Here is a 25,557-nt window from a genome sequence, read left to right as displayed (position 1 = left end):
TTTCGAGGATTGGCCGTTAATGGTTAAGGAGAAAGACACTGATAAACAAAAAGTTTTAAAACAACATAAAAAGTGAGTTTACAATGTAACCAATCAATTAATCAATTATCGAGATTTATATAAAATAGAACAATGACATAAAATATGTAATATAAATACTAATGTTAACAATATACATGCTCTTTAAAGCATAAATTACAATCTTTTGAATTATTAAAAAAAAAAATATAATTGTATCAAAAAATAAAACAATTAGTTCATATATAACTTCAATTTTGATGCGAAAAACTAACAAAAAAAATCATTTTTCTTCCTTTATGTTTCATTCATAATACTATTAAATAATAATTCAAAATATAAAGTACAAAAAAACATCACCAAGAAAGAATATATTTAGATGCTAAAATATCACAAGAGATAGGTGTGGGGTGCATTTGGCCATGAGATATGCAATTTGAGGGTGCAATATGCCAATTTTAAAATATAAGGGAGTAAAGTGTCAATCCATGTTATTTGCAGGGTGCAAAATGCAATTCACCGTTAATAAATACAAGAATTCCATCAGATAAGAGTTCGTGATACAATTACAAACTTCAACATCCTAATTGCAAATTCGGGAGGCTAAAAACAGAATAAATAAATTCCTCAACGGAATCTCAGCTCCTCCGCCATGGCGTCGCCGGCGACGGAAGACCCGCCACCACCCACCTACGCAGATACAGTTGACGAAATCACCAGAATCTACAAGCTACTGCCGCCGAGACCCTCAATCGAAGAGGTGGAGGCCGCCATTTCCGTACTCCAAACCGTCGAAACCGAACAAAACCTTCAGCTAGATGAGATATCGAAGCAGCAAACCCCGCCGGACGTTCCACCGGAACTGTTCTCCGTTCTGCAGGAAGTGAAGAGAACCATGGTCTCGTTCCGCAGCCACGACCAGCGGAAAGAGGCGGCGCAGCTGGTCGAGACCGACAGAATATTCCAGGTGTTTGATGGGCTCATTCAGAAGGCTTCTTCCCTGGTTTCCGGTAAGCCCCTCTCGGAGATAGTCCCCTTTGATTGTGATGTTGAAACAGAGATCGCGATCAGTGAGAAGAAGAGTGAAGATGGTGCTAAAATTGGTGCTGATTTGAAGGGGGTTGGTCCCGCAAGTTCGTCTTCGAAACTCGTCGGTTCGACCTCAGGTTCGCATAATTGCATCTATATCGTAGCTCTTCTGTTTGAAATTTAGTCCTTCGTTTGGTTGCCAGGATAAGATTAGATTAAATAATCTAATGAAACCCGGGATAAGCCATAATAACATAATATTTGTGGGTCAGACCTGGCAAGTTATTAGGGATACCAAACATCAAACCAAGTTCAATTATTTAGTTAATCATGGTTAATCTCTCCAACCGAACGAGGCCTTAAAAGTATAAAATTGTTGTGGGTAGTCGTTTGAAATGTCAGTTGCGTATTTTGATGATCGAAAGCGGTTTGAATTTGAAATTTGGATTTGATTCGAAATGGTTGAGGTTATGGTTCGTAGTTGAATCTCGTGGAAAAAGAGAACGTAAAATATTGGACAGCTATGTAATTACCTTACTGCGTTTAATTTTTGGGGCGAAGCTATTGAGGTATAGTCTTGTATTGATCTGTTACGTGCAAGTTTAGAATACCGTTTAGTTGGATCATGGTCTCGGAAATATTTGTGAAATATATTTTAACCTAAACCGATTGCTTGTGACTACAATGATTATAACTTACGATGCATGAAAACTTGTGTACAGGATGAGTTCACTTAAGGCCTCGTTTGGTTGGGGAGATTAGTCCTGATTAACTAAATAATTGGACTTTGTTTGATGTTTGGTAAATCCAATAACTTATCGGGTCGACCCGTAAGTATTATGTTATCATGCCTTATCATTCTTGTAGGGGGCCTTTTTGTTGGACCTTTCGGGGTCCAATAAAATAATACGTTAGATTATTTAATCTTATCTTGGCAACCAAACGAGGCCTTAGAGTTGATTTCTGTTCCTTGATTGTGTTTCAATTGCTTTTTCAGGGGTAAAAGACGAAGAAAAATTGAATCTGATGAAAGTGGCTGCACTGATCGAAAGCTCCGCCAAAACGGGGGCGACTATTTTAGATCTTCGAGGGAAGCTAATGGATAAAGTCGAATGGCTTCCATTATCTCTCGGAAAGCTAACAACTTTATCCGAGTTATATTTATCGGAAAATTGGATAATGGCTCTTCCACCTTCAATAGGCAGCCTCGTTACCTTAACGAAGCTCGATATCCGTTCGAACCAGATCATAAATCTTCCACCTTCGTTCGGCGAACTGCAAAATCTAACCGACTTGGATCTTTCCGCAAACCTATTGAAATCACTGCCCGAATCTTTTGCAAACTTGATAAATTTAATCAATCTTGATTTAAGTACGAATCGGTTCTCGAAGTTGCCTAGTGCAGTTGGATATCTAATTTCCTTACAGAGATTGAACGTGGAGACGAATAATCTTGAAGAACTTTTTCACGGGATTGGATTTTGCTCGTCGCTTTTAGAACTGAGGTTGGATTTCAATCAGCTGAAGAATCTTCCGGAATCAATAGGGAAGCTCGAGTGTTTGGAGATTCTCACTCTGCATTATAATAGGGTGAAAAAATTGCCCTCTTCGATTGGGAATCTTTTGAAATTGAGGGAGCTCGATGTTAGCTTTAACGAACTCGAGATTATACCGGAAACACTTTGCTCCGCGGTGAATCTTGTGAAATTAAATTTGGGGAAGAATTTCGCCGACTTGAGAATGTTGCCGCAGTCGATTGGGAATCTTGTGATGCTTGAGGATCTTGATATTAGTTACAATCAGATAAAAAATTTGCCCGATTCTTTTGGGTCGCTGTCGAAATTAAGGCACTTTCGCGCCGATCAAACTCCTTTGGAAGTGCCACCTAAGGAAATTACGAAATTGGGTGCTCAGGTTTGTTTACTATTACTAAATTGCATATTTTTTTTTAGTTTAATTTAATTTAATTTAATTATTTATTTATTTGACAGGATGTGGTGAAGTATATGGCTGATTTTGTTGCGGAGAAGGAGGGTAAATTTCGACTGGCGAAGAGGAAAAGAGGGTTTTGTTCTTATATATGCCCTCTGCTCTGTTTCGGCATTGGGAACGGATAATTTTTCCACGAGTAAGAAACGTAAAAAGTAATGAAGATTATCCCTGTGTGTATATATGTTTGAATTTGAGGGACGGTGATAGATTCGATACCTGGAAAACGATGGTAATGGACATTTAATTTAAGCATCTTTTTTAATATGTATAATTTTGTGATTTACTTTGGAAGAGTTTGTTTGTGTATTGTTGATTTTACTGTACAGAAGAGTGAATGTAGACATACTACTTCATTTGCTTGGTGTGAATCAAAATTGTTGAGTTTAGTTTCGATCTGGTAAGAACTCGTTTAATTTTTATTTTTATTTTTATTTTGCTGGCAATTCGATCGATCAGTCCTTCCACCTTCATTTTGGTTCCATGAATCACGTTTTGGGTAACAACGAGGCAAACACATTTATTCAATTCAAAATAATAAATGCAAGTATCTCAAAAGTCATTTTCGGATTATAAGTAGAGTGTTGTTGCTTCAGTTGAGGAATCGAAAAAGGGTTTTAATTTAGTCGATCGAAACATGGGAGTCAAATATGCAGAATGCAATCAACCCCATTAAGCATATGGGCTGGAAGACTGACGGTTGCCAGGAGTACGTGGGGTACGACAGGCTCTATTGCGAGATCTGCGGATGCCGCCAGAATTACCATCGGAAAGTGGAGGCAGTGCCGCCAAAGCCTGTCGTCAACTACAAAACGGAGGTGGTGTACACAAAGTGTAACAAGATTCATGATTTTAGATTCCAGACTACGGTCGATGGGTGCCAAGAGTTCACCCCCAACGGCAAAGAGGGCTCTTCCGACAACGAGCTAACCTGTGGCGTGTGTGGCTGCCACAAGGTCTTTCATAGGAACGAGGTTACTAAAGTAGTACCTTAAGCATCTTTTAATTCGGTCTTTATTGAGGATTCGATTCCTTGTTTTCTCGTGTATTTCGTTCCCTGTTCGTAGTTCTCTATTAAGCATATGATATCTATTCTTCTCCCAGAAAATTAAAGAAAAAAAGATTAAAAATAAATAAAATCGCACATTCAATAGCGCAAGAATCACGTTGCAAATGCTCTTCAAGCTTGACGCAATATGCACCGAGCCTCGTTCCGTTGTACAGTTTGATGAATGATATATAATGTGCAATTTAATGAGCGAAAACTGGGATATTCAGTCAATTAGAAAGAATGATTACTGTCGAAATTAAGACAATCAAACTCCTTTGGAAGTGCCACCTAAGCAAATTACGAAATTGGGTGCTCAGGTTTGTTACTATTACGAAATTGCATAATTTATTTATTATTTATTTACAATTATTTTGTATTTAAAAACATGTTGTGAAGTATATGGTCGATTTTGTTGCGGAGAAGGATGGGAAATTTCGACTGGCGAAGAGGAAAAGAGGGTTTCTGTTCTTATATATGCCGGCCTCCGCTCTGTTTCGGTGCTGGGAACGAATAAATTTTCCACGTAAGAAACGTAAAAAGAAATAAAGACTGTCCCCCATATGTTTATATGCATGTCAAGGCTTTGTATATTGCTGGTTTTATCGTACAGAAGAGAGAGTGGAATAATGAATGTAAATATACCAGTTTGTTTGTTTCATGTGAATTCAAATGTTTGCGCCAATGTGTTACCGAGTATAACAATTAGCAGCTTCATATAAGAAACTGAAATGCTATTCATAGAACGTTTTTTACTTGCTTGCAGTGCGACTTATTTCATTTGTAACTTTTCTAAAAAAAAAATCAAAATTCGCCCGCTATTTCGTGTGTTATATTACGAAATTCACTCATCAATTTCGTGTATTTTTATACGAAATTTACGTGTTTATTATTATAGAACAAGAAGGACGAAACTGTTGGATTGAAAACATTCTCTGCCTTCGTGACATAAAACACGAAATTACACCTCATATTTCGTGGAGTTTTACACGAAATATAAGCTAATGTTTCGTAAAATTTAGTACAAAATCACTAATTGATTTGTTTTTTAATTTAACCAACTTATTTCAGACACTCAAATAAATTAACATAAATATTTTTAAACGCAAGTAAAAAAAAAAATTGACCTAAAAATTCAAATACACATACAAATTGACCTAAAATTCAAATACACATTGAACTAAAATTCAGATACAACTACAAATTGACCTAAAATTCAAATACAAATACAAATTGAACTACCGACCAAACTTTAATTGTTCGTACAAGAGTAGTCGGGGTTTGAACATTTTGAGTAAGTGCATCAGGTTTTAGGCTCTATGATGTACCCATGCCGATGGATAGGTGGTAGAGGACTATTCGCGACCAAATTAACAAACATGAAATGATTGTTGTGCAATGTCACAACAATTATACATGACAAGTGACCACTGCCAAACATAGGAAGGTAAGTCATGCTCCTTACTTGGGTCAAAAGTACAACTAATGCACTGTATTTGGTAGGAATCCCCAATCCCATTTCATTCATTTCCATCCAATAAGCTTTTAGACAAGGCCCTGAGGTCCAATCACACTTGCGTATGACCTCAACGTATCCAGTACTGCCAAACATCGCCGTGTACACATTAGCATGCTCGTATAACTCAATAAGCAACTCCCCTCTCACTTGCGGCCATCTTTCTTGATCCCCGTACATTGTTTGAGCAACACATCGGTACCCACAGTTGCCATCCGCCATCACGTTAACATAATCTTGAATAAGACGGACCATAAATCTGGGCACAAAAGGATAAAAGCCGATTCCTTCATGTGCAGGTATTGTAGGGGCAGCAGATTCTTGTGTGGGAATAAGAGAACCATGACCTTTCATTTTCTATTGAGGCGTTCCATCAGTGTTTCTCTCAACCTTTGCTTTAGGAATCTTTGCACCAGATGAGGATTGACGACCCATGGAACCACAAGACGACTTAATTGTCTCATCATTAATATGATACTGGCATCCGGAAGGGTTTCTCTTTGTCGAGTTATTCTTTGGCCGTTCTTTGGTCTTAACAAATGATGGCTCGGACAGATGCGACGTATACGGATAAACAATGCCACGCAATGAGGCCACGGTATTTATCTTAGTCGTGTAATTCATCTTCTTCAAATTGCAATTCAGGTCATCAATCTGTCTATCCACAATCGCCTCGTGGTTTACTTGATACTCAGGTAGCTCCGAAGGTTCAACTGTCATGGTACTCCAGAATGGATGCAAGTTTGAAATGACGAACGTGTCATTATCTTCCATTTTCTGCACAATTTTTCATGTGCAAGGGAGCTCGTGAGTATTCCAAAGATAGTGTGTGCAAATACTCGGATCTTGCATCGCCGGAGACTCCATCTCTTGATCCAATTTCTCCAATGCCAGATGCGTAACATAACAAATCAAACCCTGAAAACACGGCCACGCTGCAGTATGCTTCCTTATCTTGGATGATAATGAAAAATCGCACTTCAGCTGACTAATTTGGATATAAACTTGGTCCTGAAGTTTGCCTTGCACGTTATCTAGACCTCCGGTCGAAGCATTTAACCAACCCTTCGCAGAAGAATGAGCACTCTCCACGCTATCCGATTTAAATGGGTATAGTTAATATTACTGTCAATCACAACAATATTGACATTTAAACGGGAAAAAAAGATGTTGAAGAAAAAAAAAAGAAATCAAAAAAGTCAACGCCGGAAACCGGTGGCGGAAAAATCAGGAAGAAAAAAAAAAGTCAACGGCGTGACGACGAAATTGTCCATAAAAATGTGTTTTGGGTCAAAATTGAATAATTTATGAAATTTGGGGCCAAATTGAGGTTAGATTAAATTAAAGGATGAAATTGGAGCATATTAAAGAATGAGGGGCTATTTTAGTCTTTTACAAACCTCTGGACCATGTGGACTTCTTTGTAAAAGAGTTTATTGTCTGAATCTCTTTATGAATAAGTACTCAGTGATGGAATTATTTGTAAAGTGCCCTTAAATTAATAGATGTATTCGACTTAATTTAAGAAAATAATTTGAATTTTAAATGAATAAATTAATTTTGCGTGGACCCTTCTTGTGTTGCAAAACCATGCACCAAATCCCCATATATTATAAAAAAAACTTGCATAAAATCCCCTCTATAGTTAACGATGTTAACTTTGAATGAAAAATGGGATTTTATGCAAAGTAAAATGAAACACAAGGGGGTTTACGCAAGAAAAAAAAAATACAGGGGGATTTAGCGCAAGTTTTCCTTAATACAGGGGGGTTTTATGCTGTTTTCCCTGCTTTCATATATACAACATCAGAAGACGACAACCATATATTACGCAGAATGCCACCAAACCCATTCGGATCTCGGCGGGAAACTGATGGTTGCCTGGAGTTCCGGGAGAACAATGATGTTTGGGCATTGGATTGCGATGTCTGTGGCTGCCATAGGAATTACCATTGGAAGGTGGTCGAATACAAGGAGGTAGTCTATACAGTGTCACAAGAATCACGACTTAATGATCCCGAATTTGGTGAACAGATGCCAAGAGTTCATTCCCGCTAATATGCGCTATCTGTGCCACAGGGGCTTTCATCAAAATGAGATCACCACACTAAGTTGTTGGAATAAATGGACTTAATGTGAATTCAATATTGGAATTAGTGAGAATTCAATATTGGAAGAAGTGGGCATTCACGTTGGAATAAGTGGAGGATTGAATGTACAATAAATGTGAATTTGAAGCACAATTGTCTAGATGTATCTAGACAATTGTCTTTTGATTTTCATATGTATTAAATTAGAATTAGAAGAGTTGTTAGTCTGTTAGTCTAAGAGTCGTCTTGTAATTTATTAGAAGATTAATGTACTGCTCACTATAAATATGGAGTGCGAAAGATGCTATAAATATGGAGTGCTAGAGATGATTGTAAGTAAGACAAAAAAAAAACAAAAAAAAAGATAATTTTTCCATCCACAAAACACTAGTCTTATTACTTTCTCTACAAAAAAAAAATATTATTCAAGTCTTCACAAAATCAGTAAAATCCAAATTCGAGATTAATAATTTTATCACATCCTGGTGCCTACAAATTGGCACCAGAGCCATCTTAAAAAATGTCCACCAACCTTGCTTCTCTTATACCTCGTTTCAATGGAGAAGATTCGATTATTGTAATCTAATGAAGCTTTGTCTTGAATCTCGAGATATTTGGACCGTTGTTGAAGATGGTATTCATACTCCCAAAAATAAGGATCAACTGACAAATGCACAAAGGCAAACTTTGAGAACCGAGAGACAAAAAGATCGAAAAACTCTTTGCCAAATATATCAAGCCATCGAAGTTCTCGTCTATGAAAGACTAACCAAGGCGACTATTTCCATGGAGGCATGAGAACTTCTACAAACAACCTATGTCGGGAAAAATGAAGTAAAGAAGGTTCTTTTGCAATCTTTGAGGGCTGAATTTGAAAAATTGGAGATGAAAGAAAATGAAAAAAATGTTGAATATTTTACAAGAATCACCTCTCTTGTAAATCAAATGGCAAAGTCATGGAAACCCAAAGGGTTGTTGAAAAAATTATGCGAAGTTTGCCGCTGAAATTTGATCATGTTGTTGTGGCTATCGAAGAGTCACAAAATCTTTCATCAATGGCGTTAGAGAGTCTACAAGGACGATTGGAGGCGCACAAAGCAAGGATTCATCAAAGAAGTCCTCAAATCTCTTCTCCGGATGAAGCATTAAAATCCCAAATTATATTCACGGGAGGCCGTGGCTCGTTCCGTGGACGTGGCCGAGGTCGTGGCCAAATAAGAGGAGGAAGAAACTCTTACAACAATTACCGTGGACAAGCAAAATCAAATAATGAAACGGAGGAGGTGAATGCAACAAATCCTATTTTATTTGCATTCTTTGCCGGAGAGGATCCAATCTCATTTCAAGAAGCCTCAAAAGAAGAAAAATGGAATCAAGCAATGAAAGAAGAGATCAAGGCGATTGAAAAAAATTAAACTTAGAAGCTCACACCTTTGCATTCACACAAATCTCCTATTGGTGTGAAATGGGTGTTCAAAACAAAAACTAATCTTGATGGTTCCATCAACAAATACAAGGCGAGGCTTGTTGCAAAAGGATACAAGCAAAAAGAAGGAGAAGACTTCAATGAGGTATTTGCTCCCGTTTCAAGACTTGATACAATTAGCTTAATTATCTCTCTCGCGGCTCAAAATGATTGGAAGTTGTATCAAATGGATGTCAAATCAACATTCTTGAATGGATTTCTTCAAGAAGAAATTTATCTTGAGCAACCTCCCGAATTCATTAAAAAATGCGAGGAAAAAGTGTACAAACTCAAGAAAGCTGTCTATGGCTTGAAACAATCACCCCGTGCATAGTATGATCGAATTAATGATCATTTTATTAAATTTGGGTTTGATCGTTGTCCTTTTGAGCATATTCTTTACATCAAAAGGAATTCTAACGGCGGTTTTATGGTGGTGAGTCTTTATGTTGATGATTTAATCTTCACGGGTGGTGATTTTGAGATGTTGGCGGAATACAAGTTTCTATGATGAAGGAGTTTGAAATGACCGATCTAGGTGAATTGCATCATTTTATTGGCATTAATGTGAAACAATTAAAATGAGGAATTTTTATTTTCTCAAGAAAAATATGCCAAAGAAATTTTGAAAAAGTTCAAAATGGAGAACTCAAATCCGGTGTCAACTCCTTGCATTACGGGCTTAAAATTAAGCAAAGAAGGTGAAGGAAAATTGGTGAACACAACCATATTTCGAAGTTTGATTGGAAACTTGATGTATCTTAGTGGCAATTCAATATTGGAAGAAGTGGGCATTCATGTTGGAATAAGTGGATGATTGAATGTTAGAATAAATGTGAATTTGAAGCACCATTGTCTAGATGTATCTAGACAATTGTCTTTTGATTTTCCTATGTATTAAATTATAATTAGAAGAGTTGTTAGTCTAAGAGTTATCTTCTAATTTATTAGAAGATTAATGTACTCCTCATTATAAATATGGAGTGTTAGAGATGATTGTATGTAAGACAAAAAAAAAAAAGAAAAAAAAGAGAAGTAATTTTTCTATCCACAAAATACTAGTCTTATTACTTTCTCTACCAAAAAATAATATTTATTCAAATCTTCACAAAGTCAGTAAAATCCAAATTTGGAATTAAACATTTTATCACATCCTGGTGCCTATAAGTTAGCCTTTTAATTGGGTGGGATTCAGAAGTCTTTGCTTCCTTCTCGAATGTTCTTCTTAATTTGTTTCTTTTCGGTTTGTTTATCTTTTATGTTGGTAGTAGTACTATTTGAGCGTCAATGGGTGTCGGAGACGAATTATGAATTGTTCGTGCTACTCTCTACATTAATAATGAACATGTTTGTTTCTTCATTTTTGTTTTACAAAATTGTTGTTGTAAATACAAATTTGTCTCTCGCTTTATATGATATATGTTATACATATCATATGATAATAAGGAATAATGATTAATGAAAGGGTGTATATGTTATACATATCATATGATAATAAGGAATAATGATTAATGAAAGGGTAAATTACGGATACTTCCCTGAGGTAAGACTAAATTACTTACAAATTTCTGTAGTATTAGTAATTACAAATATCCCCTAAAACTAACAGTCAATTACAAACCCTAATGGAATGAATTAATTATCTAAATTATCTTTTTATTGAACAAAATATGGGTAAATTACGGTTACCTCCTAGGTAAGATAAAACATTACATTTATCCTCTGAGAATATATTACATTTACTCCTATGGGTGGATTTGGAAATGTAAAACGAATAATCCATGGAATTTTCAAGATTTCGTTACTCATAAGTCCGTAAGGATGTAATTGTAAAACGGAGAAATAGCTGATGGGGTATTTGTAATTATTAATACCATAGAGGTTTGTAGGTTATTTAGTTTTACCTACTGTATGGGCTAAATACCTAACACGCAACTGCACGTATCGCAAACAAGTAGTAAAAGTGGACTCGCAAGAGTCGGATGTCGATCCCACAGGGAATACTTAAATTATCTAATCCTAAGTACCAAATTCTAACAACTATGATTTTTATCCAGCCTACGCAAGGTTGTCAAATTTAATCAACTAATTAATTAAACTAATTATGAAAGCAAATAAACACGAGAAAATATCAATAAAAACGAACCTAGGATTTTATCTTCCCCCTATGCAAGAACTGCTCACCCAAAACCCCTCAATTATGAAATATATGATTCATGATTATTAACCCGAGACACTAATTTACTCATAACCCGTTGTCGCGTGTATTATGAGTTTATTATTCATAAACGGTTCACTATATGTCTATGCAAACCAATTATAAACAAAGCATTAACTAACAAGTCTCGTAAATGGCTACATAAGGTGATATCTGTATGTCTACGACACCACATGCAATTGACACACTTATCTGGTGAAAACTACTCGAAGGTTCTTTTACTTACCGTCTAATTATCAAAATAGCTCTGTCGAGTCAATCCCAATAATCACAGATAAAGCACATAAATTGATCAAGTTCATGCACTAACAATCATAACAAGTAGAAGAAATAATCATAAAATCATAATTGCATAATCTGAAGAAAACGTGTTCACCATCCCCACATAGGGTTCCAACAAAATCCTAGATTAAAAACTTAGCTACTCATAACGAAAAACATAATAAAAATATAAAAAGACATAGATTAAGAAAAGATAGATGAAAGAAGAATTGTGATGAAGATTTGTCAATTCTCCGTCTTCGTTCTTCGTTCTCTCGCTCCTCTTCCTCTACGATTCTGTTCTAAAGTTCTCTAATTCGTGCTTGGTTTGCCCTTAAATAGATGCCCCAACTTGGTAGAAGAATTTAGGTTTCCTTGTGTGATTAAAAGTCCAAAATTGTCTCCAGCGTGTTTTGGCGCGGCCGCGCGAAAATTAGTGTAATTCTCACACGGCCGCACGAGAATCGCCGAAACGTTCTGCCCTCATTCTGCAGTTGGCGCGGCCGCGCCAAAAATAGGCTAAATTTGGCACGGCCGCGCCGTCCAATTTTCAGCATATTTTTGTTTTCTTCCGTTTTTGCCCATTTTTGACCTTTTTTGGCTCGTTTCGTCCTTGGAACTCCCAAATCGTCAAGTTGTACCTAAAATACAATAAACCACTCGTTAAGCATCATTAAATCAATAAAAGTATACAAAAATCCTCGTAAGAAAGTATACATTGAGTGTAAACTATACACTCAACACACCCCCAAACTTGAACTTTTGTTTGTCCTCAAGCATAAACTAGCAACTATCAAAGCAACACTTTCAACAAATGCCTCTCATCACATAGATTAATGGTCAACTTCACGTTTTCAGAACTTGCAATTATCATGACAATTCTTAAAAATTTACAAGCTCGTATACGTATTCACTCACCCTTGTCAAAAACCACAAACCATGCTATCGCTTCAAGTATCCCATTTTTGTAAATTAAAAATGGAGAAAATTTATACTTTCATAATAATATTCAACTCCAAAGACTCACCACATTTCTTTACTCGGCTAGTATCAAATAATTGAGCTATTGGGATCATTGGGACCTTTTGGCTTTCAAATGTTGGGCTTTTGGTACAAGGAAGAAAATATGGGTAAAAGTGGCTACTCTTCTCCTTTCATCTCACAATTAGTCACTAAGAGTTGCACTTGACGGAATTTTTAACTCTCGTTCTTGACTAGATGTGTTTTTTCTATTTAGCTTTTGGACTTATTTCTTCACCTCAAAGACTTATTTCTTAACTCGATTTGTTAAGAGTTCAAAAGTCTCCACTTTTGCTCTTAACGTGATGGTTTGAGTTTTTGCTTATAAATCCTTTTCAAGTCCTTTCTTCCCCTTCTATCTTTCTTCTTCTTCTTCTTTTTTTCTTTTTTTTTTTTTTTTTTTTTTTTTTTTTTTTTTCTTTTTTTTCATTTATTTTTCATTTATTTTTCATTTTTTTTATGAAGAAGAAAAACGTAACAATTTTTTATTTTTTCAACCAAGCTCCAAGGGCAAAATTATCAAGAAACCACCATCTAATCTACCCACCTTATTTCGGCTAAAAGAAAGAACACCGTTTCTCCAAGGCTCAATCAAGGTTCGAATGATAAAAAATTAAAGGTAGGCTTGAAAGGCTCAAACGGTTCAAAGATGGCCCAAATCACTTCCCAAATTGCTCATGAATTTAATATTTCACTTTGTAAATTCCTAAGGCAAGTTCTAAAACCGAATAGCATATGATATAGCATAAATTAATTCCATGTTTTAAAACACAAAACTTTCAACCAAAGCAAGACATAATTCATGATTCCTAACAATGACTCCTTCCTACGACACTTTGAATCAAAAGCTCACCAAAATTCAATCACAATTAAGATAAAGCAAGCAATTTCATCATTAAACATCAACCATCTTTCATCATCATGATTCATCGAAGCATTTATATCAATTTTTTTTTTCGAAAGCAATAAATAAACCAAAACAACTAAACATAAAAAAAACCTAAGGCATGCAAACTAAAAAATTAAAGCACATAAAAATAAGCAATTTTCCACCCCCAAACTTAAAATTTACATTGCCCTCAATGTACTTAGCACGAAGTTTAAGGATAGAATACACCTGAATTAGTCGTCTTGGCCATGTCCGGGCTGCTCTTCTCCCTCGCTTTTATTATGCTTCTGCTGCGTCTCGCACGACCGTATGAGATTTTGAACTGTTTTCCGCACGGCCGTGCGAATTGCCAAAATTGGGCAGTAGCAGTCTGTTTCTCGCTCGGCCGCGTCATATTATAGTGTGTTTTTCGCGCGGCCGCGCCCCAAGCCAAAATTGGGCAGTAGCTTCCCAGATTTTCCGGACGGCCGTATGATACTTTGCCTTGTTTTGGGACGGCCGTATGAGCTCCAGAGCTGCAATTTTTTGTCCTAAAAATTAAAATCATGTTTAATTTTTTAGCTTGCATGCTAATAAAATAAATAAATAAAATAAAACAAGAGAAAGAAAAAAAAAAAAAAAAAAACGAAAATCTCGGGTTGCCTCCCGAGAAGCGCTAAGTTTGTAGTCTTCAGCCAGACTTTGTTCATGCTCTTCAATTCCTTAGCTTTTGGACCCATCCCCTTACTTCCTTTTGGAGAAATTGTTGAATAAATGGGTTGATCCGATTCTTCTTTCGACTGGTTCGCTTAGGAATGCCCTTGAATTTATTCTTCTTAATGTCATGAGGCTTGGCAACATCGTCTTTTATCACGGTATTTTGAGTAGGTGTTGTAACCAACTCAACCTTTTCCTTTTGTTCTCCTACATGCACATTAGTCTCCACAATATTTTTTATATCATGTAATTTAACAGAGACAAATTTAGAATCACTTACCTCGTCAAGTAGATAACATCCATTAGCCGTAGTAGGCTTTTCATCCACCCGGTACACCTTGAAGATCACTGTTTCTTCCCCCACACTCATTCTTAGCTCTCTCTTTCCTACATCAATAATTGATCTACCGGTTGCTAAGAAGGGGCGTCCTAAGATAAGGGGAATATTTTCATCTTCCTCTATGTCTAGTACTAGAAAATCGGCCGGGAGTATGAACTTATCTACCTTAACCAATACATCCTCCACTATACCTAAAGGGTGAGTAAAAGATCTATCAGCAAGCTGCAAGGTCACGGAAGTGGGCTTAATTTCTCCTAAATTCAATTTCTCATAAATTGATAAAGGCATTAAATTTACGCTCGCCCCTTGATCACACAATGCCCGCCCAAAATACCTAGTACCTATTGTGCATGGAATGGTACAACTCCCCGGATCTCTAAGCTTAGGTGGAATTTTATTTGAAAGGATAGCACTACTTTGCTCATTGAGGTCTACTATTGCAGCACACTCCGGAAGCCTCATCTTCTTCGATACAAGTTCCTTTATAAACTTAACCCAATTTGGCATATGCTTAAGTGCCTCAACAAAAGGAATATTGACATGCAACTTTTTAAGATAATCCAAAAATAACTGAAATTGCATATCAAGCTTAGAGTTTTGAAAACGTTGAGGGAAGGGTACCTTGGGGGTAGGTTCACTTACTGTGATCTTTGTGTTGCTTGGCCCGACCTCGGTCTTTTCTTTGGGCTCCTCTACAATAGTCGGTGGTGCAACGGACTTTTTAGGACCTTCCTCTAATTGCCTCCCATTTCGCAAACTTACGGCATTGCACTGCTCGATGTTGCTCTTTCGAGGATCTTCCGTATTCGACAGCAGTGCTCCCGACGGCCTCGCGTTTAGTTGGGTTGTAAGTTGCCCCATCTCTGTCTCCAAATTTCGAATGGAAGCTTGAGTTGATGTCATGAATTGTGCTAAGATATTTGCGAGATCTCCACCTTGAGGTGGGGCTTGAGGAGGATTTTGGAAACCGGGAGCTGGCCGTGAATAACTAGGCGGTTGACCTTGAGGTGGTGCTTGCCTTTGTCCTTGCTGATTTCCTCCCCATCCAAAGTTGGGGTGATCTTTCCATCCCGGATTATAAGTGTTGGAGTACGGGTTCCTCTGTTGTCGATTGGTGTCATTCACGTAATTTAGAGACTACGTTTCTTCTAAGCACTGGTCGGGAGCTTGGACTGCATGGACTTGCTGAGTCTGCAAAGCTGCTACTTGTTTTGATAGCTTTTCTAACTGGGCGGTGATTGCGGTGACCCCGTCTAACTCTAAAATTCCTCTCGTCTTATTGGCTCCACTATTTGACCGGTCCGATGCTCGCATGTATTTGTTCCTTGCGATCCGCTCCAAAAGTTCGTAAGCTTCGTCATATCTCAAGCTCATGTACATACCGCCAGCTGCTGAATCGAGCACCGTTCTCGAATTATCTTGCAATCCATCATAAAATATTTGAAGTTGCCGCCACTCTTGAAGACCGTGATTCGGGCATCTCCGAATAAGTTGTTTGAACCGCTCCCAAGTCTCGAATAATGCTTCAGCGGCTTCTTGTATGAAATTCTGTATTTCTCTCCGGATTCTTTCAGTTTTTGTTGCGGAGTTATATGTGTTCATGAAGAGTTGTGCTAGTTGGGGCCACGACGAGATGGATTGCGGTGCACGAGTTTGTAACCATTCTCGGGCTGCTCCTTGTAAAGAGTGCTTGAACAGGCGGAGTTGCAGTGCTTCCGGTGATACTCCGTTCATCTTATGCGAATCACAAGTTTCAAGAAAGTTAACCAAGTGGAGATGCGGATCTTCATGAGCTAATCCACTGAGCAACCCATTGTTTTGGAGCATAGTAAGGAGTCCCGCTCGAATTTCGAAATTGTTAGCTTCAATGGGGGGCTGTTGGATGCTTGATTGAAACCCATTGAGTGTTGGAACGGTGTACTCATGCAATGCTCGTTGACGAGGTGGTGGATTAATTAGCTGACGTTGCTCTTGCTCGTTGACGATATTTCCTGCCGCATTCGGTAGGCGCCCTTGGTCATCTCCCCTACGATTAATCTCTTCTTCCATTGTTGCGGGAAGGTTTTGAGCTAACCGTTGATTTCTCCTGGCGTGCCTGAACGTTCGCTCAATTTCGGGATCAAGAGGTAGCAAGTTCGTGTCGTGTCCTTTTCGCATAAAAAGTTCCTAAAACAAAAATAATAAAAATAAAATAATTAACTAAAATAAATAAAATGGCTGAAGTAAGAAAAATTCTTCAAATTTAATATTAGAATAAATAGACAATTTAGCTGTATTCCCCGGCAACGGCGCCAAAAACTTGTTGGGGCTAAATACCTAACATGCAAGTGCACGTATCGCAAACAAGTAGTAAAAGTGGACTCGCAAGAGTCGGATGTCGATCCCACAGGGAATACTTAAATTATCTAATCCTAAGTACCAAATTCTAACAACTATGATTTTTATCCAGCCTACGCAAGGTTGTCAAATTTAATCAACTAATTAATTAAACTAATTATGAAAGCAAATAAACACGAGAAAATATCAATAAAAAACGAACCTAGGATTTTATCTTCCCCCTATGCAAGAACTTCTCACCAAAAACCCCTCAATTATGAAATATATGATTCATGATTATTAACCCGAGACACTAATTTACTCATAACCTGCTGTCGCGTGTATTATGAGTCTATTATTCATAAACGGTTCACTATATGTCTATGCAAGCCAATATAAATAAAGCATTAACTAACAAGTCTCGTAAATGGCTACATAAGGTGATATATGTATGTCTACGACACCACATGCAATTGACACACTCATCCGGTGAAAACTACTCGAAGGTTCTTTTATTTACCGTCTAATTATCAATATAGCTCTGTCGAGTCAATCCCAATAATCACAGATAAAGCACATAAATTGATCAAGTTCATGCACTAACAATCATAACAAGTAGAAGAAATAATCATAAAATCATAATTGCATAATCTGAAGAAAACGGGTTCACCATCCCCACATAGGGTTCCAACAAAAATCCTAGATTAAAAACTTAGCTACTCATAACGAAAAACATAATAAAAATATAAAAAGACATAGATTAAGAAAAGATAGATGAAAGAAGAATTGTGATGAAGATTTGTCAAGTCTCCGTTCTCTCGCTCCTCTTCCTCTACGATTATGTTCTAAAGTTCTCTAATTCATGCTTGGTTTGCCCTTAAATAGATGCCCCAACTTGGTAGAAGAATTTAGGTTTCCTTGTGTGATTAAAAGTCCAAAATTGTCTCCAGCGTGTTTTGGCGCGGTCGCGCGAAGATCAGTGTAATTCTCACATGGCCGCACGAGAATCGCCGAAACCTTCTGCCCTCATTCTGCAGTTGGCGCGGCCGCGCCAAAAATAGGCTAAATTTGGCACGGCCGCGCCGTCCAATATTCAGCGTATTTTTGTTTTCTTCCGTTTTTGCCCTTTTTTGACCTTTTTTGGCTCGTTTCGTCCTTGGAACTCCCAAATCGTCAAGTTGTACCTAAAATACAATAAACCACTCGTTAAGCATCATTAAATCAATAGAAGTATACAAAAATCCTCATAAGAAAGTATACATTGAGTGTAAACTATACACTCAACACCTACCCAAGATACCCTTAATTAAATACTGTTACTTTCAAAGTATTTGAAACATTATTAATTATTATAATCCAAAGTTTTCAGAATAGGAATGAGTTTTTAGATTTCGAAACTTTTGGAATCGAAATTAGAAGTCATTTAGTTATGGACACTTTATAAATAAGTCCATCAATGGGTAGTTATTCATAACGGGGTCCAGACAAAAAACTCTTTTATAAAAAAGTCCACACATGGTCCAGAGGTTTGTAAAAGACAAAAATAGCCCCTCATATTTTGATTAAATTGAAGTTAATTTGGGGTTACAATTAGGAATTGGTTTTAAAGGATTGGGGGTAATTTTGTCATATACATTATTTCGCATTTATTTATAATACATATTTAAGGGATAAGATTGGCGAAAGAGACATAACCCTTGAACCTAGAATAATAAAAATGGTTGGTCAGGGACTTTGCATAAAAACACTAAAAAAAGGGTAAATTACAACCACACCCCTCAGGTATGCTTAAATAATTTTAAGGTTCTTATGGAATCGATAATTACATTCACCCCCTAAAACGTAGTTAGAAACTCTAATGGGATAAGACATTGGATACATAATTCCGATATGGTTGTAACGGACTATTACTTTTAGCTAGTGGTGGAGATAACATAGAGTTATGGGCTGACATAGCTCCCCCAACATTTATTAAATCACTCATAACTATTTGTTGTCTCCACCACTTCCTGAAACCAATAGTCCATTAGAACTCGATCGTAATAACGTATCCAATGCATTATCCCATTAGAGTTTATAATTATGTTTCAAGGGGGTGAGTCTAATTATCGATACCACAAGGACCATAAACTTATTTAAGCTTACCTCAGGGGTGTGGGGGTAATTTACCCTAAAAAAACAATATACAACACATGGTTTTTGATATAAGAAAAAATGCAACAGATAGTTCTGAAACTAATTTTCTTTTTAAGGTTTTTAGTTTATTTGGCCCTTATTCAAAATTTTCATATAAAATATAACATACATTATATTATGGAATTACAAAAATAAATCATAAAATTATATTATATATTTCGAAAAACAATCAAAATATTTGTAACTAAAGTCGTCGGAAATCGAAATTTTTGGTAGTTTTATATAAAATTCCAATTCCGTGCCAAAAATGTACGGTTCTAAATTTGGATATTTTTTAATCGGAATCTGTGGAATCCCAAAATTGCATTCCGACACCCCTAACTACATTGCATTTTTTTCTTTTTCTTTTTATTTTATTTTATTTTATTTTATTTTATGAGATATATGTATGATTATGTTTTTTTGGTATGTCTCGTGATTTTAAAATTATTAAAATATATTATTGAAATGATGTATAATGATGTTAATTTTAAATGTATTAAAAATGCCCATACTAGCTTATCATCGAATCAAGTTAATTAACTGCTGAATCTTTAGTGCATTAAATATTAAAATAATTAACATGGATCATCCAATTAATTCGCTAAACTTAATATTATCCATTTGTCCATTCTTTTATTTTATAATAAAACTTATTTATTATTTGAAATTTGAAATATATATTTAACATTGTATTTTAATGTACATTTTGGTAGAATTTTATACATAATGTATAAAATAATATATTTTTAGAGTTAACTATGGATAATTTAATTTAAACTTAATAATTTATTCATATCTTGAAATATTCTATTATCAACATACATAAGAGTTTAAGAGAAACAAGATCGAACCCGTACAAAGATTATATTAGTGAGCAAACATTTACATTTTTTTATTGAATATGATTGAAATATTTTATTTGATCATTCATATTACACAATAACTAGAAACTTATTTTATATAAAATTAATCATATATAATTTTGTTTATTTATAAAGCAATTAAATCTTAAATAGTGTAAATTATCAACTAAAGTAGTAAGAATAGTATATATATATATATATATATATATATATATATATATATATATATATATATATATATATATATATATATATTAAGTATATATATATAGGGATAAGCCCTTTTTCTTTACTGCCTTTTCTTTTCCACTTTTTTTTGCCCATTTAATGATAAAACTGCGTCGTTTCAATCTGTCGGTCCAATCACGTGTTACAATTGTTTTCTTTTTCCTTTATTTCTCAGCATGACCTCAAATCTGGCCAACCATTGTTGACCACCGCCGTTGCCTCCGCCGTAACCGCCGCCGCCGTCGCCGCCTTGGTGGGTCCCAATCCTTGTTTTCTTTTCTTTTATTTTATGCTTTCGTTTTCCTTTATCTTTGGGCCGCCTACAATTATTGACGGCGAGGGAATCTCCATGGCTACAATCAGGGGCGGACCCAGGGGGGTTTTGTTGGGGGGGCTGAAATATAGGGGTAGTTTAGAAATAATTTTTTTTTTTGTTTTGAGGACTAAAGTGTACAAAATGAAAAGTTTGGGGGGGCGAAACTGCATTAACTAATACATAAATACCAAAAAAAAAAAAAAAAAAAAAAAAAAAACAGCTTAAAAATAAAATCTTGGGGGGGCGGGGGCCACCCCAGCCACAAGGGTGGGTACGCCCCTGGCTACAATCATCACATTATTCCTTTATCCTTTGCTTCTATCCTCCAACAAGTTCCGAGGTTCCCCATCGTCTGCTGCGTGTACTTCTTATCTCCTGAATTGCTGCTTTTGAGATGACAGCACCACATGTGGATATGGCTTGCACAAATTTTACCTCTTTACCAAATCCCTCTTTCTCTCCATTTCTCACCGCAATTCCTCTCTATTTGAATCTCGTTCTTTTTCCCCTTTCTCTTCTCCTCCTTCTGCCGCCGCACCGCCACCGCTGCTGACCGCCGCTTTCATTGATTTCGACGGCCCTCTTCCAACCATACATATGAGGCTGCAACTTTCTTTTCCCCTGCCCCATCTCTCTTCGGAGATCACTCACCCTTTCCCCCTTTGTTGAGGTACCAATCCATGAATTTATAAACATATGATTGATGATAAACATGAATGTTATTTAAGTTTGTTTACTTATATATGTTATATTTGATTTGTTTACAGAAATTTGTGGTTGATCATGAATCTGCATCTATAGACTATATGTCTGTTTGTTAGAATTTCAGAATTTTAATATGTGGAGCTTTGTTGGACGTGGTTGGTAAACGCGCTCAGACTGAAATCGAAGACCTTCAGATTTCCGTTCTCATCCAGGAGAAGATTCTCCGGCTTCAAATCGCGGTGGGAGATGCCGCGGAGGTGGCAGTAGCTGACGGCGGAGATCAGCTGCTGGAAGTACTTGGAGATCAGCTGCTGGAAGTACTTCCGACTGAGATCCACGCTGAACCGGCCCTTGACCACCTTCGCGAACAGCTCGCCGCCCTTGACGAATTCCAGAACAAAATAAATCTTCGTCCTGGTTGCGAGAACCTCGAACAATTTGACGATGTAAGGGTGGCGCAGCCGGCTCATGGTCGAAATCTCGCGTTTGATGTGCACCATTAGATTAACATTGTTGTTGAGCTTGCTCTTGCTCACCACTTTCACGTCGACGCTCCGGCCGTTGGAAATATCCCTAGCGTGGTACGCTTTCGCGAACGCGCCGCAGCCTAGAAGCTTCCCGATCTCGTACTTTCTGAACAACGCATTCTCCGCCGATAAAGCCATGTTTGCGGCGGAAGACGGCGGCGACGAGGGACCGGAAACCGAAAAACTCGTCGTTTCCCGGCATCAGTGCGCAATAATTCAGAGACCGGAAAAAACAAATTTCGATTTTTTTTTGTGGTGAAGATTAGGTTTTAGAAAAGGGATTGGTTGTAAGGTTCTATTCTACAGCTAATAATAGTTGGGCGGGGGATGAATTGTGTGCGACATTGCAGTAAGTGGGGGAGAAAGAGTATGAATGGATATCGGACCACTATTTAGTCTTGCTTGAGAAAATATCGGGTAACAAGTTTCAAACTTCTGCCTACTTTTATCAATAACAATATTTTTGTTCGTTGTTTTTCATTCATATCTTGCCTTCATTGAACAAAGAAGTAAATTTTCTTTATTGTTAACGGTTTTGACTCTTATTGAATTGTTCAAATGTATAAAGGCGTATGTTGATCAGCATATATAAATTGAATTTCTTTTCGTAGGACATTTCAGCATATTTTTTTGTCTTTAGCTCTCCTCGTCCAGATATTTAATTGGTAAATATGCTTGCTTAGTTACCTCTTATTGTTAATCGATGCAGAAATTATTGAATTTGCTCGACCGGCTGTTACTGGCAATTGCTTACCTACACGGCTACACTCCAACTTTATTCAAACCAAATTTGGTGTGAGGGAGGACTGCTTGGCAAGTTTTCATCTATTTTCGTCTTTTCGAATGTAAAATTAAAGTAATCATACTGACGGTTGTTTATTCGCTCTCCGTAGTGGCAGATGGTAGATCATCAATGCAGAATTTTGGGTTGTTCTTTCTTTAAGGCTGTTTATAGCCTGTGTTTGCATTTTTCGTGATGCGCAGAAGGTGGTGAAGGATTCGTCGAGAGATTCTAATGGAGTTCGCCGGAATGCTTTGGTGCTATCCGGAAGCAAAAGACCGTCGTCGGAGTCTTTTCGGAGCAGTGATGATCGTCGATTTAGCAATGCCAATTCTTCCTCATGCTCTTCGTCATATGTTCTCCATCTGTTTTCCCCCAGCCATTTCTCCGCCTACAATCGGAAAATTCCAGTTAACTAATTTTTGCAACCCTAGGTTGATTCGCATGCTCGTCAACGGTTGCGAGTACAGAAACCTCTGTATTAATGAGTCAACTCAGCCGTAGAAGCAATTGATTGAGAAATTTATGAAATGGCGAAGCCTCAAGTAACTATCACTCTCGGCCGCTCCGGTGAGGTACTCATGTAAATCTGCCCCTTTTTGTTTTCGTTATCCATGACTGTGGACTGCTTAATTTTGCAATCCTGTATTAATTACTTTTCATCTCAAACGAGATTTCCGCTCGTCGTCGTTTTGATGATTAAGCTAATTCTGCGGGTGTTTGCATTTTTCGTGATGCGCAGAAGGTGGTGAAGGATTCGTCGAGAGATTCTAATGGAGTTCGCCGGAATGCTTTGTTGCTATCCGGAAGCAAAAGACCGTCGTCGGAGTCTTTTCGGAGCAGTGATGATCGTCGATTTAGCAATGCCAAAAGGTGATTGTTGCTTTCACCTTTCTACTGGTATTTGATTTCATTTTACTTTCTAGCTTATGCATTTGTATAAGTGGAAATTAGCAATTTTTGTTTGTATGATTTGTTAATTCAGAATGAGAGTGGGTGTGTTCTGCGGGTGTTTGCATTTTTCGTGCTGCGCAGAAGGTGGTGAAGGATTCGTCGAGAGATTCTAATGGAGTTCGCCGGAATGCTTTGGTGCTATCCGGAGGCAAAAGACCGTCGTCGGAGTCTTTTCGGAGCAGTGATGATCGTCGATTTTGCAATGCCAAAAGGTGATTGTTGCTTTCACCTTTCTACTGGTATTTGATTTCAATTTACTTTCTAGCTTGTGCATTTGTATAAGTGGAAATTAGCAAATTTTTTTTTTATGATTTGTTGATTCAGAATGACAGTGGGTGTGAGTGAACGGAGCTACGGGTACAACAGCCGTTTAGACGGTAATAGTTAATTTCGTAAAATAGATGCTCTCTCATGTTAGCTTTTTTCGTCTCTTTTTAATCAATAAATTTCATGGTGTATTTAAACTTTATTGCTGTAGATTGAAGAGATCTTCGCCTGAAACTAATACGCAAGAGAATGTCAAAGCATATAGAGCTCGAAAACGAGAGGCGTAAAAAGATGGAACTACACGACAACGCATCAAGAGCTACACCACCTTCTAGAAGGGCTGCTGAAACACAACCGATAGGTTCAACGATTAAAAATTCTTATGCTTCTTGGAATTCAAATGCAGCGAAAACGAGATCCCCCGAAAGACTTCAGAAATATTCTGGTGGATTTTCTGACAACCCCATGAATTCTATTGGTCAACTGCCTCATGTACCATCAATTAGACCGATAGATGCTTCAAGAGAAGAGCATTTGTCGATGAGGGATGCCTTGGAATCTTCTAGGCCAGATTTACCTATATTCACCACTTCGAGAGGTTTTCTGGATAATGGCAAGATGGTCACCGATCTTCCTCCAACAACAGGTGGCATGTGCAGACCTATTTACCAGGTAAAAATCTATTTTATCTCATATTTCGTTTACCTCGACTCCTCTGTTTTTGTTTACCTCTGTTTTGGTGATTTTTTCCTTATTTTAAGATCATGCATTGTTGAGGCAGGTGAAAGCGATGAGGCAACTACAACTTAGAAAATTGAGGCGTGTGCCAAACAAGCAAATGTGCAGCAAACCTCTGTAGCTGAATTTATGGTTTGTGTTTCGTTTGTAAAAAAAAAAAATACTATAGTGTTCTTGATAATTAATTGCATTTACTATTGTCCCATTCTGATTTCTGATTTTGGGTTCTTGAAGTTTGCCCACTCTGTCATAAGCTGAGGTAGCAAGAAAACTGTACACCTCTTTGAGAAAACAGTCTGCAAGATTGATTTGTGTGCTCTGTAAATGTTTTACTGGTGTTGCATATAATTTTTTTACATGCAATTAGGAACACCCTTTATCAATGCAAATATTAATATAGATATTTGATGACTCATTTTGCATGATTGCTCGTTAGTGTTGCTCTAAGGAAAATATACAAATTAAACCTTGAAGGTATTCACAGCTTTATGTATGTCGACACTTGTAATCCGATCTTTCTCGTATTTTCATACCTCTTGGTAAAATTGAAACCAAAAATTTGATTGTATGTCGCATAATTTTTTGAATCGTCTATCATGTTCGTGGCGTACGTTTAAGTTCTGTTTTTAGGTTTGTACTGTTTCCGAGTAACATTGTTTTTAGGTTTGTACTGTTTCCGAGTAACAGTTTGAAAAATTACAGATTTGATCCTTAAACAAGAAATGCACACCAAATGGGGGTCAATTTGTAATTTCTGGTAATCCACTGAAACAGTTTTGAAAATTGCAGAATTGGCGCAATACTTACTCCATCTTCCCATCCATTCCACCCAAATAGCAAATTTAACACCAAAGTAGATCTCTCTTGTAATATTCGAAATATCAACCACCAACGCATATGCTTCGACTCAACTATAATTGCGCATGACTCATTTACGAAAATTCGCAACACCGAGTTTAAAATCTTATGATTTACGATTCAAATCTTACGATTAGGGATGGCAACGGGTCGGTTCTGGGCCGGGTTTGCCTAAACCCAAGACCCGACCCACGAAAAATATATAAACCCAAGACCCGCCCCAACCCGTTTAGCTGAGACCCAGACC

The 25,557-nt window shown here is 37.1% G+C and overlaps 5 protein-coding genes across 10 annotated transcripts; 2 read left to right on the top strand and 3 right to left on the bottom strand.

Annotated features, from left to right (window-relative positions):
- The first annotated feature begins 588 nt into the window (after positions 1-588).
- On the top strand, positions 589-3,440 carry LOC105971565 (plant intracellular Ras-group-related LRR protein 5). Its single transcript, XM_012996418.2, has 3 exons — positions 589-1,184; positions 2,045-2,961; positions 3,039-3,440. Exons 1-3 carry the CDS (start codon positions 671-673, stop codon positions 3,162-3,164), a joined length of 1,557 nt encoding a protein of 518 aa, XP_012851872.2. The 5' UTR covers positions 589-670; the 3' UTR covers positions 3,165-3,440.
- Positions 3,441-5,387: 1,947 nt separating this feature from the next.
- LOC148767662 (uncharacterized) lies at positions 5,388-5,954 on the bottom strand. The gene has a single exon (XM_088824742.1). It carries the CDS (start codon positions 5,952-5,954, stop codon positions 5,388-5,390), a length of 567 nt encoding a protein of 188 aa, XP_088680868.1.
- An 8,283-nt stretch (positions 5,955-14,237) lies between these two features.
- LOC148767661 (uncharacterized) lies at positions 14,238-16,181 on the bottom strand. The gene is made up of 2 exons (XM_088824741.1): positions 15,762-16,181; positions 14,238-15,446 (listed from the first exon to the last, which is right to left on the bottom strand). The coding sequence occupies exons 1-2, from the start codon at positions 16,179-16,181 to the stop codon at positions 14,238-14,240; spliced, it is 1,629 nt and encodes a 542-aa protein (XP_088680867.1).
- Positions 16,182-20,805: 4,624 nt separating this feature from the next.
- Positions 20,806-24,734, top strand: LOC148767660 (uncharacterized). Of its 6 annotated transcripts, none has more exons than XM_088824098.1 (7): positions 20,806-21,150; positions 22,422-23,068; positions 23,236-23,366; positions 23,479-23,659; positions 23,772-23,824; positions 23,926-24,386; positions 24,496-24,734. In XM_088824098.1, the coding sequence occupies exons 6-7, from the start codon at positions 23,964-23,966 to the stop codon at positions 24,571-24,573; spliced, it is 501 nt and encodes a 166-aa protein (XP_088680224.1). In that variant the 5' UTR covers positions 20,806-21,150; positions 22,422-23,068; positions 23,236-23,366; positions 23,479-23,659; positions 23,772-23,824; positions 23,926-23,963; the 3' UTR covers positions 24,574-24,734. The 6 variants fall into 6 exon arrangements, 5 of the variants coding, with proteins under 5 accessions (XP_088680224.1, XP_088680223.1, XP_088680225.1 ...); XM_088824097.1 differs by lacking the exon at positions 20,806-21,150 and adding an exon at positions 21,938-22,129; XM_088824099.1 differs by lacking the exon at positions 20,806-21,150 and adding an exon at positions 21,938-22,129 and having other exon boundaries at positions 23,479-23,686.
- LOC105958327 (CBL-interacting serine/threonine-protein kinase 11) lies at positions 21,144-21,850 on the bottom strand. The gene has a single exon (XM_012982336.2). It carries the CDS (start codon positions 21,848-21,850, stop codon positions 21,314-21,316), a length of 537 nt encoding a protein of 178 aa, XP_012837790.2. The 3' UTR covers positions 21,144-21,313.
- Positions 24,735-25,557: the final 823 nt, after the last annotated feature.

The sequence above is a fragment of the Erythranthe guttata genome, chromosome 10 (assembly GCF_056151865.1).
Source record: "Erythranthe guttata isolate IM_541 chromosome 10, IM_541, whole genome shotgun sequence".
NCBI lineage: Eukaryota > Viridiplantae > Streptophyta > Magnoliopsida > Lamiales > Phrymaceae > Erythranthe > Erythranthe guttata.
Note: the sequence above shows the minus strand (reverse complement) of the source record. Positions and strands in the feature narration are given on the sequence as shown.